The following is a 16350-nucleotide window of genomic DNA, read 5'->3' as shown; positions in this document are numbered from 1 at the left end:
CCCCCCCCCCCCCCCCGATCTCGTCTCGCGCCGCCATGACCCCGCGCAAGCGCACAATGATAGACGGGCAAAAGAAAGCCAGCGCTTCCGCGGGCACCGGCACACACGCATGCGCTCGCGCAGGCGGGCGCGAGTGAAAAGGTACGAAGGAGAGAAGAAGCGGCAGCGGGAAGAGGAAGAGGTGGCGGTGTCTCCTCTCTAAAATATCTGTTTGTGTGCCGTAAAACATGGAGCTAAGCGCCACTCTACGGCGTCCTGCCACAGGCACCCATCCGCGTGGTGCGAAGCAGCCTTAGGCACGCATCACAGCAATGCGCTGGCCCAGTCCTCTGAGCACCGCATCTGACCCAGACTCTACCTACCTCTCTCCGAAGGTCACCTCACAGCTGCTCCCATTGTGCTGGTCGCCAGGTGGTGCATCTGTCCCTCAGGGTGGCGCAGGCCCCCCTTCACCAGTGGGAAGCGAGGGCCACGTGGGATGCGTTCAGGTCACCATGGCACTCTGCTTGTCATATCGGTGGCATAAGCGTGTTCATCGTCGCAGATCGCTCCGACGCAGTGCAACCAAGGATCTGGCCCGGTCACCACCATAAGTGGTTCGGCATTTGGCAGAGGTACAGTAGGGGGGAGGGGGTTCCTGACTTTCCGATGCAGATTGGGTACCGGACCCTGCGATGCCACCACGCACTGAGGGGTGTGTCTGCCTATCGGCAGGGATATTAGATTGGTGACAGGAAAAACATCAAACCACGCTGCGGCACAGCCACCACACCGTTTTGGGCGTGTGGAAAACACAGGAGAGAGAGCACCGCATGAGGGACCAACGAAAGAAAGAGCAGGGAGAAGAAAAGCGCGGTACATCTGCATCCTTGCCTCCCTCTCCTCTGTCTTCTCTCCAGCCTGTGCCGGCACCATCGCCGCATAGCGCGCACGCACATTACACGAACACCACATGTATCTGAGACGGGCAACAACCGAAAAAAAAAAAAAAACAAGAAAAAGGAGGTCCTTCCAAGAGCGCATGCACGAAATCTGTGGGACCCTAGCGCGTCTGGTGGTCCTGAGCCGCTTCGAAAAGCCCCTCAGACCGCCATTGCGGCACAAAGAGATCGATCATGTACCCTAGCGGTACAGGCGGGCTCAGAACGTCGCCATTGGGCTCGGAAACGGCCTCGAGGATGACCGAGTCGTTGAGATCCTCCTCGTCCGTCGCCGGCGGCAGCGACCGCTGCTCCTGGATCAGCCACCGCGATTGCAAGGCACGAAAGTAGTCGATGCCGACCGGCAGCGACGACACAACCAGCGGCGACGCTCCCTCCGCCGAGTCGCTCAGCGGCTTCGGCAGTGCCTTGGGGCTCTTCGGGCTGGCCAACGTCTTTGTTGAAGCTGTGGCGCGTGATGAACTCTGTTGAGTCCACGTGGTCGGGACGCGCAAGGTCATCCCTGTGCTGCGCCCGGTCGTCACGTCCACCGAGTCGCATGTCAGTGCCAGCCCAGAAGGAGACTTTGCATGTGTCGGCGACGGCCATCCTGACAGCGCCGGGAATGTGGACGACGAGGTCAATCCCGGCGTGTTGGAGGCAGCTGTGCTCGCACCGCTTTCTGGAGATGTCTTCGTCCATGAAAGCGTTGATTCTTCTCCTGCTGTCTCACGCCCTCGCGGCACCCCGCGTGCCACGGCACTAGGTGCGGCAGCCTCCTGAAGGTCACGGTTCCACTCTGTAATGAGTGCCGCCTCTGTGTCGAGTATCCACGTCAGCGACGGATCCAGTGAGCCGCTTAGCAGGATCGGCGACGCGACGCACTGAACCGGCGACGGCGGAATGTAATCTGGGACATCTCCACAAGAGGGCCCCAAACGGGCTGTGCGCCCGTTGAGAGAGTCAGAGCGGCAGCTGCCACCTGCCAGGGTACTGGGCACAGCACCCCGCTTCCTTTCACGGTTGCGGACGTGAGCCGAGGAGTTGGAATGCTTGCTAGACTCACCGCCCATGTTCGTTTTTGTTTATGAATGTTTCTGCGTTTTCCAGCTTCGGCAGCTGCCTTTGTTGTGTTGCGTCGCCTCGCTTCGCTTCGTGTTTTTGCTTGGCTTCCTCGGAAGAGTGACGGGGGGCGGAGAATGTTTTACGGTACACAGTGAAGGATCACGGCAGCACACAAATGACCAGATAAGGCAGACACGAAAGGAGCCACAGCAGCCGTGAAATGTACGACGGGGCACACACGCACAGAGAGAAACACAAGAGGAAGGAGGGGGTGGGGAAGAGGCACAAGAAACAAAAAAAAGGAAATTCAACTGAGAACGAGAGAGAGAGAGAGGGAGAGATGAGGGAAAAGGAAGGGGGCCGCCCACGCACGAGCACGCCAACTCGCTCTCCCCGCGGACTCGATGAACGAGCTGGGGAGAGGCAAAGCTGGTTTTGTGCTACCGGGATCCGTAACGTCGATGCTGCGCAATGCGCCGCCCCTTTCACGAAAGCAGTGATGGACAGGAAAACAGAAAAATACAGCGCGAGCCAGCAGCACACGCATACACGCCTTAACAAGAAGCGAAAAGGACGACAAGACGAGATGACGATGCAAAGGAGACCAAAAATGTGAGCAGAGGCTCTATGTGTCGAAGTGCAGAAGGCGAAGAGAAAAGGGAAGGGAGAGGGGGGAAGACGCTGTGACAAAAAAAAAAAAGAGGAGATGGAGGCAGCCGGAAAAAGCACCCGAGAAGACTCTGGAGAAGAAAAGATGACGATGCAAATATCACGTTTCTGCTTCCTTACGAGGCCCAATGCCGCAGCTCGATTCCGCCCCTGCTTGGCGTATTGCTCAACTTCCGTTGATGATTTGGTTTACTCTCCTGTGTGGCGCTGTCCGAATCCTATGATGCAAGTCTGTGGCGCCTTATACGTACCAGCGTGGCTTGGGATAACTAATCTGTGAATGGAGATGGGTGGGAGGGGAGGGGAAGGGATAGGTGTAAGAGGCACTTGGATACGGGGATCGAAGCTTGTGCACGCCACTGCGCTTGCCATACCGCTGTTGCTTGGCCTTCGGCAATGTCAGTCCCTACTCGAGGCGATGCGGAAACGACGAACAAAACAAGCAAAGCAGCGGCTTGCAAACAGCGACAGAGAGCAGAGACGAGCGGAATGGAGCAGCGGTGGATAGAGGAAGAGGGTGTGGATGGAAGGGAAGGGAAGGAGGAAGGCACCGATGCGTGTCACTCTGCAGGAGCGAGGGTGGGTGGTGAGTTTGTACGTGTGCAAGATCGGTGTGTGTGTACGTGCGCGCGCGCTCCGGCTTCTGTGGAATTGAGCTGCTATGCCCCTTTTTTTGTCTTGTCGTCGTTGCGTTGCGCCGAAGGGGGGAGGGGGGAGGGGGGCAGAGATGGAGATAAGGAGCAGGCAAGCAAAACAAGGCCCATCAACCCACAGATGATGAAAATATAGAAATGCGAAAACGAAGCCGAAGGGGAGAAGAAAAGGCAGACAGTCAGCTAGATGCGGTGAGAAAAGGCAAAGAGGATCATGACAGGAACAGGCGAAAGGGGAATGGGAGAAGAGAATGAACGGACAGCAACGAATAAATACAAAATCACACACACTCACGCACCCACACGTGACGCGGCAGCAACCGCAAACAAAACTAAAATCGCCTGAGGTACAGGGAGTAAGACAGAGAGCGGGAGACGCCCACGGGCAGACACATGCAAACTCAGCTACGCCGAGGAGGAAGAATCGCTGTTGATAGGAAATCCGCAGAGTGAGGGCGGACAAAGGGTGTGGGAGGGGGAAGTGCGCAGCAGCTACAGAAGACAGAGGAGATGAAAAGACAACGCCACAAGACGAGGCAGACACAGTGAGGCGGGGAGAGACGAGGGAGTATGTACGACATGAAAGGAACGTGGAGAACATGCCTGGTAAAAGCACCAGAAAGAGCAGGCGATAAGAGGCGCCACTCATCGTCTGAGTCATCTCTGCCTCCCCCCCCCAGCACACACACGTTAAATAAGCATATTAAAAAGAGCTGGGCCGAGGGGCGTTCGGCAGGAAGAATGAGTCCGGGAGGAGGGGAGTAGAGAGGGGAGAACAGTGGACTGTGTCGCTTGCCATTCACTCCTCTTTTTTCGCGCTATGGTGATTTCCTCTCCTTATCTTCTGTGATTATACCCTTCGGCTCCCTTCGTGCCACCCGTCGAGCATTTCTATCATTTTAGCTTACCTTTTTGGACGCTCACTTCGCTCCGCAACGAGTACCAGGAGGAGGAAGCGGAACAGCATCTGCGTTGACCTGCCGATCAGCAATCTTTCGTACACACATGACGACAGCCAACGTGCTCACGTACACAAGTGCCGTCGCCACAAGGCAAACATGATGCCATGGTCAGTCAAGCACGCGCACAGTGGCCAAAAGAGGAGAGAAAAGGGAGGGAAGACACTTTTCGCGCTCCGCATGCCCATTTCTCTGCCACACAACATGACCCCACTCCGCCCCTAGCACACCGCCGGGTACGAAGCAGCCCCAGACACGTTGCTACACCGATGCGCCGATTCAGCCATCTGAGAGCACGGTCCCTGCCTCGAACGCCTCCCCCCACCCGCCCGCCTCGGAGGGCGCCTCACAGCTGCCCCCCCCCCTCCCTGCCCCATCATGTCGGCAGCCACCTGGTGCATCCCTCTCGGGGTGACACCCAGGCTCCCTGCATCAGCAGTGGGCAATCTGAGAGACGGGCGGGCTACGCATCCGAGTCACTGTGACACACCGTCCATCACATGGATGACACAAACGCGCTCACATGGTCGCGGGGCGACCCGACGCAACGCCATCCAGGGCATCACAGCAGACATCAGCAGGGATGCATCGCGCTGGCCTCCCCCCCCTACGCCGTGGGTGATTGGCCCTGTCACCACCAGCAGTGGTTCTGGCATTTCGCAGGGGATGGGGAAGGCTTCCTGGCTTCCCCAGACAGAGTGTGGACGCACTGCGCCCTGTGGCGCCACACGGAGGTGCGCCCGCCCTTCATCAGGGCGGAGAAGAAGACTGCACAAGGAAAATGAAAGAGGATTGAAATACCACTGAGCCATCGCATCGCCCTCTCTCTCACATGCGTCTCCCCACTAACAACATCTTCCTCCATAGCGTACGGTACAGAGCGTTCATGTGCCTCTCTCTCTCTGTCTGCACGAATGCATGTGGAATGCGTGTTCACAAGTTTGTCTCGGTCCGTCAGACGCCGCTGGACGACGACGTGTTCGCTGTTGGATAGCGTCGTAGAAGTCGCTTGCTGAGCAGCTCCAGCAGAATGACTTCGCGCAGCCGGGTGACGTCAGACTGGGTAAAACTCACCGCCACACCCTGGGCAACGCACCAGGCCGCCTGGCATACAAAGACGCCGCAGTCGTTGCCGTTCGCCTGCTGCGGGATGTGGTCGAACCCACCTGTGAACCACTCCACCTCCGTGTCGCTCAGCTGCTCGGCAGGAAGAGCCGTCGCAGCGGTCAACGAGAGAGGTGCCGGTGGCGGCGTTGGCGCAGCTCGCACTGCGAGCGGTGCGCCAACACCGCTGCCAGCTCCCCCAGCACCGCTCATTCCCTGTAGCGCCTTCTGTGCTGTTTGTTCCACAAACAGCTCCTCTTGATGTCGTATCCGCTTCGCTGCGCGGTGCAGCTCGTCCAATGAGTCATAAGGCTGCAAGGAATCGAGAGGTGATACGGCAGTAGAGCTCCCCTCCGTCAACAGCGTGTCGGTGAAGGGCACGTACGGCACGGCCACCACGCACGCCGACGCCCACAGTGACGGTTGTGGTGCTACAGAGGACGGTGAGTCTTGTGCAACAACGGTTGCCGAAGCAGCGGGCGTGCCTTTGGTGTTTACGAGGCCAAAGTGTCGCTTGCACTCTCGCCACGCGTGCGAGAGATGTGCCAGTATAAAAGCACCGCGCTGGCGCGCCCTGTCCGATCGGCTCATAGAGTCGTACATGACCCATCGGTTGTCCGCGCAATAAAGGACCGCCAAAGCCCAGTGCTGCGCCTCGATGTTCACGGGCACTAGCACCGCACGCACGCTACGCGGATCGGAGGGGTTGTACGGCTTTAGTAAATGCTTGCGATGGCGGAGCCAGCGGAAAACGGCGCTGCTAGAGTCGAGCTGCGGCAGGCGTGGTGGAGGGCTGCAAAAACCGCCCACGCTCTGGCTCAGTTCGGATTCCACCTTCGTGTAGAAGTGCGTGCCCAGCGACGCAATACGGTGGCGGCAACGGGCCGCGGGCAAAGATGCGGTGGCCGCGCCTTCCGCTTCCACGCACAGCAGCTGCAAGTAATTGTTGATGACCTGGTCGTTCAGCCACGACCGGGGGCCCAAGGAGGCGAGCTGCCTGTAGCTGATCTCGTAGCCCCCAGTGTCGAACTTCACTGCAATGGCGTTGCTCGCACCGCGCGCGTAGACGGATTCGAGTACTTGGCGATCAGCGTCGTCCAGACGCAGGTGCTCGAGCGACACCGGCACACTACTGCGGATGTGCCGCATAACACCAGTGCAGACAAGCGGCTGCAGCGTTGCCGCCGAGGACGCGGCAGAGCCGTCATTCAACGCTGTCGCCTGCACCTTCGTTGCGCGCAGCTGCGTCAGTTCCAGCATAAGATGCCGCTCGATCCACTGCGTCAGCGCACGATCTGCCGCGCTGCTGCTCACGTCCATGGCGTGCTGCACATCACGCTGCACAAGGGGGACGCACACTTCACTCATGATGGCCTCATACACCGCCCGCACTGCGACATCGTGCGGGGTGTGTGTGGTGTCCGTCAGCAGACTTCGAAACGCATCTACTGCGGTCTCTGCCTCTACCTCGTGCACACAGCTCCTCCCGTCACGCGTGCGCGGCTCTGCACCACGGACATCCCGTGCATTGCCGTGGTACGATCGGCGGTGCTGTCCGGCGGAGATGATCGACGAGGCATGCGCACAAGATGGCGACCACGCGGGTAGTGCAACGTTCGTTGCCTTGCCTGCTGAAGGGTGCGACGGTACAGCTGTCACGTTCCGCTTCTGGTCCAGAATCATCGGAGATGCGCGCTTCACGTCCTCGAGGCTGTTGGCCCTGTGGGCACGGATGGCACTGCCAGAGCCTTCGGGAGCTCTTCCGTCGGATTGCGCGAGCATCGCCAGACTCTCAGTGAGGCGCGCTAGATCGTCGGCGTGCTCACGCGTTCGCTGAGCAGCCAGAGAGAGCACCGGCGGTTCACCACCCGACGACTGCACCTCCGATGTCGTCTGCCGCGTCACCAGCCCTCCCTGCTCTGCGCTGCACGCCGCCATCCCTGCCGCAATCGCGGCTCTCAGCTGCTCCAGCACGTGCGCGCGAGTTGTTCGCTTAGTAGCAGCCGTAGCACCCTCAGTCACCTCTCCATCCCTGAGCATGTTGTCACCGCCACTCCTGTCTGCCCACGTCGGTGGCAACGCCGATTCCCACGGCGACTGTGCGGCGTCAGCAGCGCACCGATACAACTCAGACGCAGGCGAGAACGGCGGTGGAGCGGCGGCCGAGTGTTGCGCACACGAGGACGCATCGAAGTGCTCCGCATCGGCCGCCGTCGTCGGCTTCGGCCACGCACCCACGCCGCACAGTGACCGCTTTGCTGCCTCAAGTCGCTTCCGCCGGCGCAGCCACCGCGCGAAGCGCACACGCGACTGCGCAAGCAGTCGAGACGCGCTTCGCAAGGAGTCCTCCGGGGCGTCTGATGATGCAGTCGCGGCACCGCCCAAGAGGTGCCTGTGGAGGCCGCCAATCCGCGAGAACGTGCAGCTGCCACTATGCTCGTGCCGACCCGTGCACCCCGCCTCTTGTCTGTGACTCGAGTCGCCCGCAGCTTCAGTGCTCTGAAGAGCGTCTCTGCCTGCACCACCCACGCGGCTACCCCTACTCGAGCACGTCGACGAAGCTGTGGAGGTGTCCAAATCTCCCTCCTCACGGTCGACTTGCCGACGATGGAAGGCTCCGCCCCTGCCCCCCGAGCCGGCTTGCTGACGTGCACTCTCGCGAGGATGCGCCAGGAGAGCTTCGCTCCCCATAAGAGACGGCGACAAGGCAGGCGTGGTCACAGCCGCTGACACTGCCTCTGCCGTCATCTCGGCCATCTCTGCTCCTGGTGCCTGCTGGCCCTCCATCACGCTGCCGTCGACTGTGTCGTCTTGGTAGTCTCTGCGCGCACCACGTGGTTGCGCAGCGTCAGCCGGCCGCAGGAGCTCCAACCTAACCGACTTTCCCCGGTCACTGGACAGGGACAGCGAGTGAGAGAGGCGACCAAGTATGCTGCGGCCAGCTGTATCCAACCACGACAGTGACGACGCAGGCAGAGCAACAGGAGGGGCAGCAGGCGCTGACGGCACTGCCGCGGCCGTCGTGTAGCTGGGGTGCTGCGTCTCTGCGCCTGCAACCGCAGATGAGGAAGCCGATAGCGGCGCTGGATAAACTCGCTTGCTCGCCTTGCTTGACATTCGTTGCAGCTCTCTTCTGCTCCGCCACCAGGCCTGCGCAGCCCGTACGAAGGCAGTGCGTTGGGCAGCGCTTGTCAGCACCCCTCGAAGACCACTATCTGTAGCACTATTTGTGTGACCGCTCAGGACACACCCGGTACTTCCGCGCAAGCCTGCGTGAGTGAGCACCTCTCCTTCTACAGCACCTCTCGGTTGTCGCCGCGACTGCACCTCACCTTGCCGGAATGTGGCAGAGGCGCAGACGCGTCCACCACCTTGCCGCCACTGCCTAAGGCGGTCCTCTTCGGCGCGGTAGCGGCGCACCAGCGAGTCCATCACGAGGGCATAAGGTGGCGGCGTCGACGAGTGTCTTGTCGCCATGTCAGATGTTTGAGCAGATGCCGAGGATGCCGCTGCCAACCCCTGCAGCCGACCAGCAGCAGTTTGAGCAGGCGCTGCCATGCTCGCACTCGATCGAGGGATCAGATGAGAGTGTCGATGGTGCGGATGCCCACAGAGGACCATGTTGGGCGGTGGCCGGATTGTTGGGCTGCGCACGGGCCCCCCGACCGCGTCGGGCCTCGACGACACCGGCCCAGGTTGTGCCGCCGGATCATGCGCTTGTGTGTCCGCCGTCGCCGACGACGCCGAGGAGCTCATGGATGGTGTGAGCGACTGAAGCGCATCACCGTTCGTGCTCTGGGGTGCGGGGCGAGGTTCCACGGCAGCATCAGCGGTTGTCGCGAAGGCAAGCAACGAAGAAGAGTTGGGGGGCACCCCCTCCGCGGAACGATGGCGGCGAGTCGACGGCTGCGAGTTCATGAAACAACACACATACACGCGCCGTCTCTGATTCTTGAAATGTCCAGAATAACTACGAGCGCAAGAGGGATTCTCCTCCTTTGGGGTATATTTGCGTGTGTGTGTGTGTATGTGTGTGTGCTGCCCATGATGCAGTTGATGCAATGGTGTGGCGGAGGGAGAGGAAGAGGAGCGAAGGGGTAGTGCAGGGGGTGGGAAAGGAAAGGCCAAGGCAGAGATAGAGAGCTCACAGACAAGCCTGCCTGTGTATTGTTGTCCGTGTGTGTGAGTGTGCCGCGCCACCGCGCAGCTCGCTACGAGCTAATCGGCGCGTCTCACGCGCATCGCACCATATCGAGTGGGCGATGCGCGCCATCGACAAAGTCGACTACTGAGCTCCCTTCACTTCTTTGCCACATGTGTGTGTGTCGTCTCTTTTCGTCGTCGTCTCCCCCACCCCTCCCCCTCCTGTTTTGCCCTCTTCTAGTACCGTGGTGTGCGTGTGTCGTGCATGGGGATCCTCATCTCATCTCTACGAGGCGCCGGGTAAAACAAAAGCGAGGGAGACAGAGGGTGCCTGCACGCATGCACGCATAGAAAGAAGGTGAGGCCTCCGTGTATGTGTGGGGAGAGGGGGATGTCTGCTCATGCTTTTCTTCGACCGTCTCGTAGCAGAGGGAGGCGAGAGCAGAGAGGGGTTTGGGGCGCGGATGGGCGGATTGGGGGAATGGAGAAGAGTGCGCTCCTTTATCCCGACGGAGCACAGATACGCGCAAAGGCGCGTGGCTTCTGTGTGTAGGCATGTCTGTATGGGGTGAATGTGTCTCATCGGCTGGCAAGAGAATCCGACGGCATACGTGTGCAAACACAACGACGAAACAAAACGCAAAACAATATCCGACGCAAAGAAAAAGGAGCACGCAAGCAAGGGCCCGACCCGGAGGAGTGGGGGAGGGGTGAGAGAAACGTAGTGAAAGGGAGGAGGCAGGGTGGGAGCCCGGAGGAACACAAAGATGCTATCGGCCCGTGGGGTGTGGGGGATAATGAGCCATACGACACCTGAAGAGGCCTTGAGGAGAGTAAGGAAGGAAACAGCGGCGAGTGCCCACACGAGCATGCCAGTACAAAAAGCGCAGACGGTGCTCCGTTGGGTAGTCGGGAAAGGAGTCGGGAGCGGGACGAACGAAAATCACACGCGTCGGGTTTGCGATTCCCCCCACACGCACACCCCAACCACCACCACCGCCACACACAGCTTTCCGGCAGCTTCCGTCCATCTGTGAGCGTGTAAGCTATCGCTTCGCAGAGAGTACCGGAAGGCCGGCTGCTTTCGCTGCGGCGTCGAAGCTGATCGAGGGCATCCACGGTGCTTCGGGCATTTGCACTGTCTTACCCTCGGCTTCGGCCACCGACGGTGCCGCGATCCAGTCACCCAGCATGAAGTAGCGAGATCGAAGCAGCTCCGCGGCGGTGGGGCGCTTTGCGGGATCGGGCTGCAGGCACCAGCGTAGCATCTTCTTGCACTCATCCGAGAGGTGAGGCGGCAGGCGCACCGCAATCGACCCGGCGTGCGGCGACGCGGACTCTGGCCGCTCCTTCTTGCCGGCGGCGTCGTGGTTATGTAGCAGAGCAGTGATGCGGGCCTGGTACCACTTATTGAGATTCTCGCTTAGGCGAGCGTCGTACATGTCCTTGTCGCGACGCGTCAGAGGCTTGGGCAGATTCGCTGGCAGACATTCCTCCATAATGACACCTCCATCCGAAACAAGCTCGACAAAGGTCATGGCAAAGGCGTAGATGTCGCTCGCGGTCGAGAATAGGCGACGGTGCAGCACCTCTGGTGCCGCATGCGTGACAGTCACGTACTTGTGCACTGGAACGTCTTCTAGCCGTCTAGAGTCAGCGAAGCCCAAGGCGCGACGGATCAGTGAGGTGTGATTCAGCTTCACCAGCGGCGCGCCGCCGCGGCAACGGCCAAGCGAGCCGACAGCGTCCAGCTTTGTCGTCCCAGAGCTCAGAGTCTGCGGCGCGCAAAACGGCTCGGTAGAGGGACTCCCAACCACCATCGGGGCGGAAGAGCTCGGCGACTTATGCGTGACCTGCCGCTGGTGCTGCGGGCCCCCGCAGAAGAAAGCGGCGTGAGTGGTGGATGGTGGAAGGAGAATGGGGAGGCGGCCGCGTAAGTCGTGCAGCGGCGTTTCGATGGGCTTCACGACGTAGTGGTCCGGCGACAAGATCGCAACGCCGCCGAGACTCGTGTTCTGCAGCGGCACCACCCGCATCGGCGGCGCCTTGAGTGCCTCCTCTGATGCCATTGTTGACGCAAGCATCTCTGCATCCGCCTGGCCACGCACTCCGTCGTGCGGGGACGGAAAGGGCAAGCCGTCGCCCTCGTGGGTGTGCATGAACTCGAACTCGCTCATAAAACGGAGGTAAGTCTCATGTAAGCGGAGCTGGTGGGTGCCGTCGTCGCCGCTCGCCTCGGATATGCCAAAGGCGCTCACACTATTGGCCCTGTTTTGCTTGCTCAGCGTGTGGGTGCCGGAGCTCGCGTGTGTCGTCGACGGGCTACCGGAGGCCACCAGGCCCCCGCGAAAGCCGGTTTCGGTCATGGACGCTGCCCGTAACGGTGACTCGTACGAGCCGACCTCCTGGGCACTCGTGAAGGAAGCGTTGTTGCCGTGGGCCACCTCAGCAGTGTTTCCACTCTCTATTGTGACCGTGTTACCGTTCCGCTGCTCGCAGGCCTGGACGGCTGCCATACCTTGCCCACCCAAGGTTTCGTTGCTCTCCTCGGGGTTGGCATCCATCGCAGGCACCTGCGGCATACAGCTGGTGTTATGCGCCAGCATGGAGACGTTGTGCGTCCGGTGGGCCTCGACGCCGGCTGCTTTGCCGGTGCGCTGAACCGAGGACGACGTTTTTTTCCGCTGCTCGCCAAGAACGCCACGGCGGTGCTTCAACAACGGCGACGGGGTGCCGTTAATCGGCTCATTCTCAAAATTCTTTCGCTTCTGGCTGGTGCTGTCGCTCGTCAGCGGCGGTACCCGATGCAGGTCCAGTGATCCCGGCGGCGGGTCCAGCAACCCCAGCGCCTTGCCCAGCTGCGCCGGCGTCACACTCGTCAAGTCGCCGGTCGGCAGGTCGGAAATGTAGGCAGGAAAGTACGTGTAGTAGACACTCTGAATCGGCCTGTGAAGGAAGACGGCCTTGGCGCACAGATCGTACTGCATCTCGCCCCTGTCGTGCATCTGCAGAAGCGCCAGGAGGACGTCTCGCATGTAGGCGCGCGCGGTCAGCTCATGCAGCCGCCTTCTCTCAAAGCGCGACGGCATCTCCTTTACCTGGAACCCACGCAGAGTGCCATGCTTGGCGTACTCGAGATACAAGCGCAGTTTGCGCGGTGTGCCACCGACCGCGTTTTGCTGCTGCGACTTCGGACTGGAGTGCGAGTGGCGATTCAAAAGACTGGCAAGTAGGTGGGCGCCGCTGCCAGAGAGCGGCTTCCTGTGATCCTCTGCACGACCAGCGGAGCCTGTGGCGAGATTACCGGAAGCGGAGAGCCCGCCAGCAGCCGCGCCACCATTGCCGCCGTGGTTTTCCCGTCCGGGAAAGAACTGGTATGATGCCTCTGGCACAGTCATGAAGATGCCGTCAGCAAAGACGTACTCCAGCTGGTAGCAGCGGAGGAGGCGCGGGCAGTACGTCGACAGCCGCGCCCACCGTCGCACCTCGAGGCAGACCTGCTCCAGCACAAAGCTAGAGGTGTAGCCGCTGTGCAGGAAAAACTCTTTCATTGCTATGATGTAGTGCGCCACAGCTGCGCAGGTCGGAGCAACCGTCGGTGTCGCAGCGGGGGCGGAAACCGGTCCAACGATCGTGTTCGCGTCATGGGCAGAGGTGGCGTCGATGATGTCGCGGCCGGAGTTGAGGCTCTTTGTCGAGTTCACGTCCCCTCCAAAGCTGAAGGAGGAGCGATCACGGCCGGCAGCGCAGGCGGCCGCACCGTCGGTGTTGCCTCGCCGTGCCGGGGCATTCCGCGGCAAAGTCGCGTTCACCGTCTCCTCCGAGAGCCCAGTAAAAACGGAGAGGTGCGCAAGGTGAACCTCGCTGTACATGCCCTTCGCGATACACGTGTCGCCGGCTAGCGGTTGGAGCTGATAAACCGTCAGTGTCCGCGCCGGCGGACTGACGTGCTGGCCGCTGGCGTTCGTCGAGTCATCATTCGTGCTGCGGTGAAACGCCTTGTCAGTCGCGCCTTTAGTTCCTGCCAGCGTGCCGTCTTTGTCGCCTGTCGCATCCAGTGCGACGATAGCGTCGTCGGTCACGGATGGCAGAATGCCCTGCGCCACCGCGACACGGCGCAGCTCCATGACATACTTGTAGTATGCATTGGCCGTCTCACCATCAGGGCGGAACGCCGCGATGCTGTTGCCGCCTGCCTTGCCGTTGTTGTGCGCGGGGGCGCCAACGCCAAAGCCACGAAAAGCCACGCCGTTGAAGTTATTGAGCGCCTTGCCCTTCTTTCCACTTGGCAGCTGATCATTCGGGTCACCGTCGTCGCCGCGGTTCAGCGGGCCCAGTCGACCTTTGAAGCTTTTACACCCCATTACAGTCCACCTGTCTAGCACGTGCAACTTTCCGTTCCCCGCGACTACGCGGCAGGGCGGGCAGACAACAGCGAGCAATCGAGAGAGAGAGAGAGAGCGGCAAGGGCGAAGAGAGGTAACGGAAAAAAAAAACGAAGAGCAGGCGGGCGAACAAAGAGAATGCGCAGGTAAGACTGACACACACACGCACACGGAAGCGAAAGAAGAGTGAGCGCGCACACGAAAAGGATGAAGAATGCAAGAACACAACCGTCACCCAAGGCCACTGTGCTCAGCGTGAGGGCAAAGAGAGCGAGCGAGCGAACGAAATAAGGATAAAGGGGAGGGGGAGGTACTGAATTCTCGACTCTGCTTGCTTTACAGCTTCCCCTCGCGCCGCACCGCACTGGTCCTTTCTTCGTCGGAGCACGCGAGTACAGCAAAAGGTAGGCGGATATATGTTCAAGGCGGACGAGCAACTCAGCGCTGTGCCTAACCTCATCCGATAGGACACGCTCTGCAGTACCTATGTGTATGCACGCACGTGCACACAATCCACGAACGTCAGCCCTCGTCTTCCTCTGTCTTCGTTCGTGTTTCTCCTGTTGCTGCGTCTCGCTGGCGATCCGTGATGAGCGCACAGAGAAGCAGAGACACAACAAAGCAGCAGAAAGAAGGCGAAGCGTGTGCCTCGCGTTGCTGTGTGCCGTGCGCACGTCTGTGTGCGCAGGGGTGTGTGTGTGCGCGCGCGCTGCGTATTACGGAACTTCTTGACGCGTGTGCCAGACCCGAACCCTAACCAAGTCCTCTCTTGGCGCGCGCCAGAAAAAAGCAAGCCGTGCAGGAGGGAATGGAAGAAAACGCGTCACAGATGTGCTGCACAGGCAAAGAAAGGCATACACGGGCATACCTGACAAGCGCACGCACACTCGCATGCACACACGTGCGTGCACGACAACCTTTGAAAAGAAGAGAAGCAACGAAAGGGCACGAAGCAACACAGGAACCGACACACGTGAGGATATGAAGGGGAGAGAAGACGAAAAGGTCTAACTCGGCAGCGGATGTCACGTGTGGTCGGTGCTCTCAGCGCAGCACTCCTTTTCAAGCCCGCAAAGGAGGAGCAGAGGGAAGGAGAGGGATGTGCGTGCCCCCCTGTCTGTGACTGTGTGTGTCTGTGTCAGTGTGTGTATCTTATTAGTAGTCGTATTCTCCGATCCGCAGAAAGCCGCGTCCTCCTCCTCTTGCCTCTTGTTGCTGTGGCTTGCCCCTGCTACCGTTCACGGAAGGCCCACGCTCACGTACATACACACACGTAAGGCGGGGGTTGAAATTTCGCCTACTATGTTGTTGCCCTTCTCCTCACGCCGGGAAGGCAGAAGAAGGGTCGCAAGTTGCAGGCAGGGATGACGAAAAGGAAGCTGGCGGTGAGAACGGCCGCAGAGCGAGGTGGAGAACGAGGACAGAGACGCCAATGGTGAAGAAAGAGGGCTGCCACGTGCAACACCGGCGTCTCTGCGAAGACCTTCGTGACCGACCTACCTTGCAATGAAGCCACTTTCAACTCCAATGATGCGTCGCCCTCTTGGTCTCCCTCTGTGTTCTTCAGTGCAAGCGTGACCGATGCCTCCAGCAATCCCCACACTGCGTGCGTGTGCACGGGCGCCGATGCGTAGCCTCACCTCACCTCACCTCTCTCTTCCGCTTCTCAAAGGAAAATCACCCGTTACAATGGTGGCGTTACGAGCACGACAACGCGTGCACACACGCAGACACGCACAGCCGCGGCGAACGAGAAGCAGATATGGCGGGAGGGCCGAGGGGGAGAAGGGGAGGGGGAAAGGGGGGCAGCAGCAACAGCAAACGAAAAAGAGAGGTGTCCTTAAGTGTATGTGTGTGTGCGTGTGTGGGCACAGAGAGCGCGATAAGACGGATAGCCGAGCAGACGCACTCACACGCAGGCACACAAGATAAAGCGCCGCGGTTGCCCTGCAGACGCGGTGGGGCTGAGGGGGAGAAACAGAGTGATGACGGCTGCCAACAGCCGCGACGCCAGAGGTAGTGGTGGCGAGCGGCGACAGCCCGGTAGAGAGAGAGAGAGACAGCGGGAGAATAAGAGAGGTGTGCGCCCAGTCAAAAGTGCTGGATGTAAAACTATGAGGCGTTGGATCAGTCGCGTGTACATGTGGACAGGGACAAGGAGCAGAGTGAGCGGAGAGGCATGGAGAAAGAAAGCGGCGAGATGCGCGCGCTCTCGAAGGCAGGTAGGGTGGGGGAGGGGGGAAGGGGCGAGAATGACGAGGTTATTCACCTATCCCATGAGACTTATCACTATGAGCGCAACAACGGGTAAAACAACTCCGCGGTGAGGGTGATACGCTTTTTCTGCTTCGCTTTATTCGAGTTTTCGAGCGGATACGCGCTTGATAGCAGCACTGGAGGAGCAGGAGAAGGAGTGAGAAGGATGGCCCCCACGAGGGGGGGGGGAAGAGAG

The 16350-nt window shown here is 60.2% G+C and overlaps 3 protein-coding genes across 3 annotated transcripts; all 3 read right to left on the bottom strand.

The window, feature by feature from the left end:
• Positions 1–1042: 1042 nt before the first annotated feature.
• LDBPK_262080 (hypothetical protein, conserved) lies at positions 1043–1993 on the bottom strand (the record flags this gene model as incomplete). The annotated part of the gene is made up of 1 exon (XM_003861745.1): positions 1043–1993. The coding sequence occupies one exon, from the start codon at positions 1991–1993 to the stop codon at positions 1043–1045; it is 951 nt and encodes a 316-aa protein (XP_003861793.1).
• Positions 1994–5220: 3227 nt separating this feature from the next.
• Positions 5221–9288, bottom strand: LDBPK_262070 (SUMO1/Ulp2, putative; the record flags this gene model as incomplete). Its single annotated transcript, XM_003861744.1, has 1 exon — positions 5221–9288. One exon carries the CDS (start codon positions 9286–9288, stop codon positions 5221–5223), a length of 4068 nt encoding a protein of 1355 aa, XP_003861792.1.
• A 1271-nt stretch (positions 9289–10559) lies between these two features.
• Positions 10560–13877, bottom strand: LDBPK_262060 (hypothetical protein, conserved; the record flags this gene model as incomplete). The annotated part of the gene is made up of 1 exon (XM_003861743.1): positions 10560–13877. One exon carries the CDS (start codon positions 13875–13877, stop codon positions 10560–10562), a length of 3318 nt encoding a protein of 1105 aa, XP_003861791.1.
• Positions 13878–16350: the final 2473 nt, after the last annotated feature.

This window comes from Leishmania donovani, chromosome 26 (genome assembly GCF_000227135.1).
Source record: "Leishmania donovani BPK282A1 complete genome, chromosome 26".
Classification (NCBI taxonomy): domain Eukaryota; phylum Euglenozoa; class Kinetoplastea; order Trypanosomatida; family Trypanosomatidae; genus Leishmania; species Leishmania donovani.
Note: the sequence above shows the minus strand (reverse complement) of the source record. Positions and strands in the feature narration are given on the sequence as shown.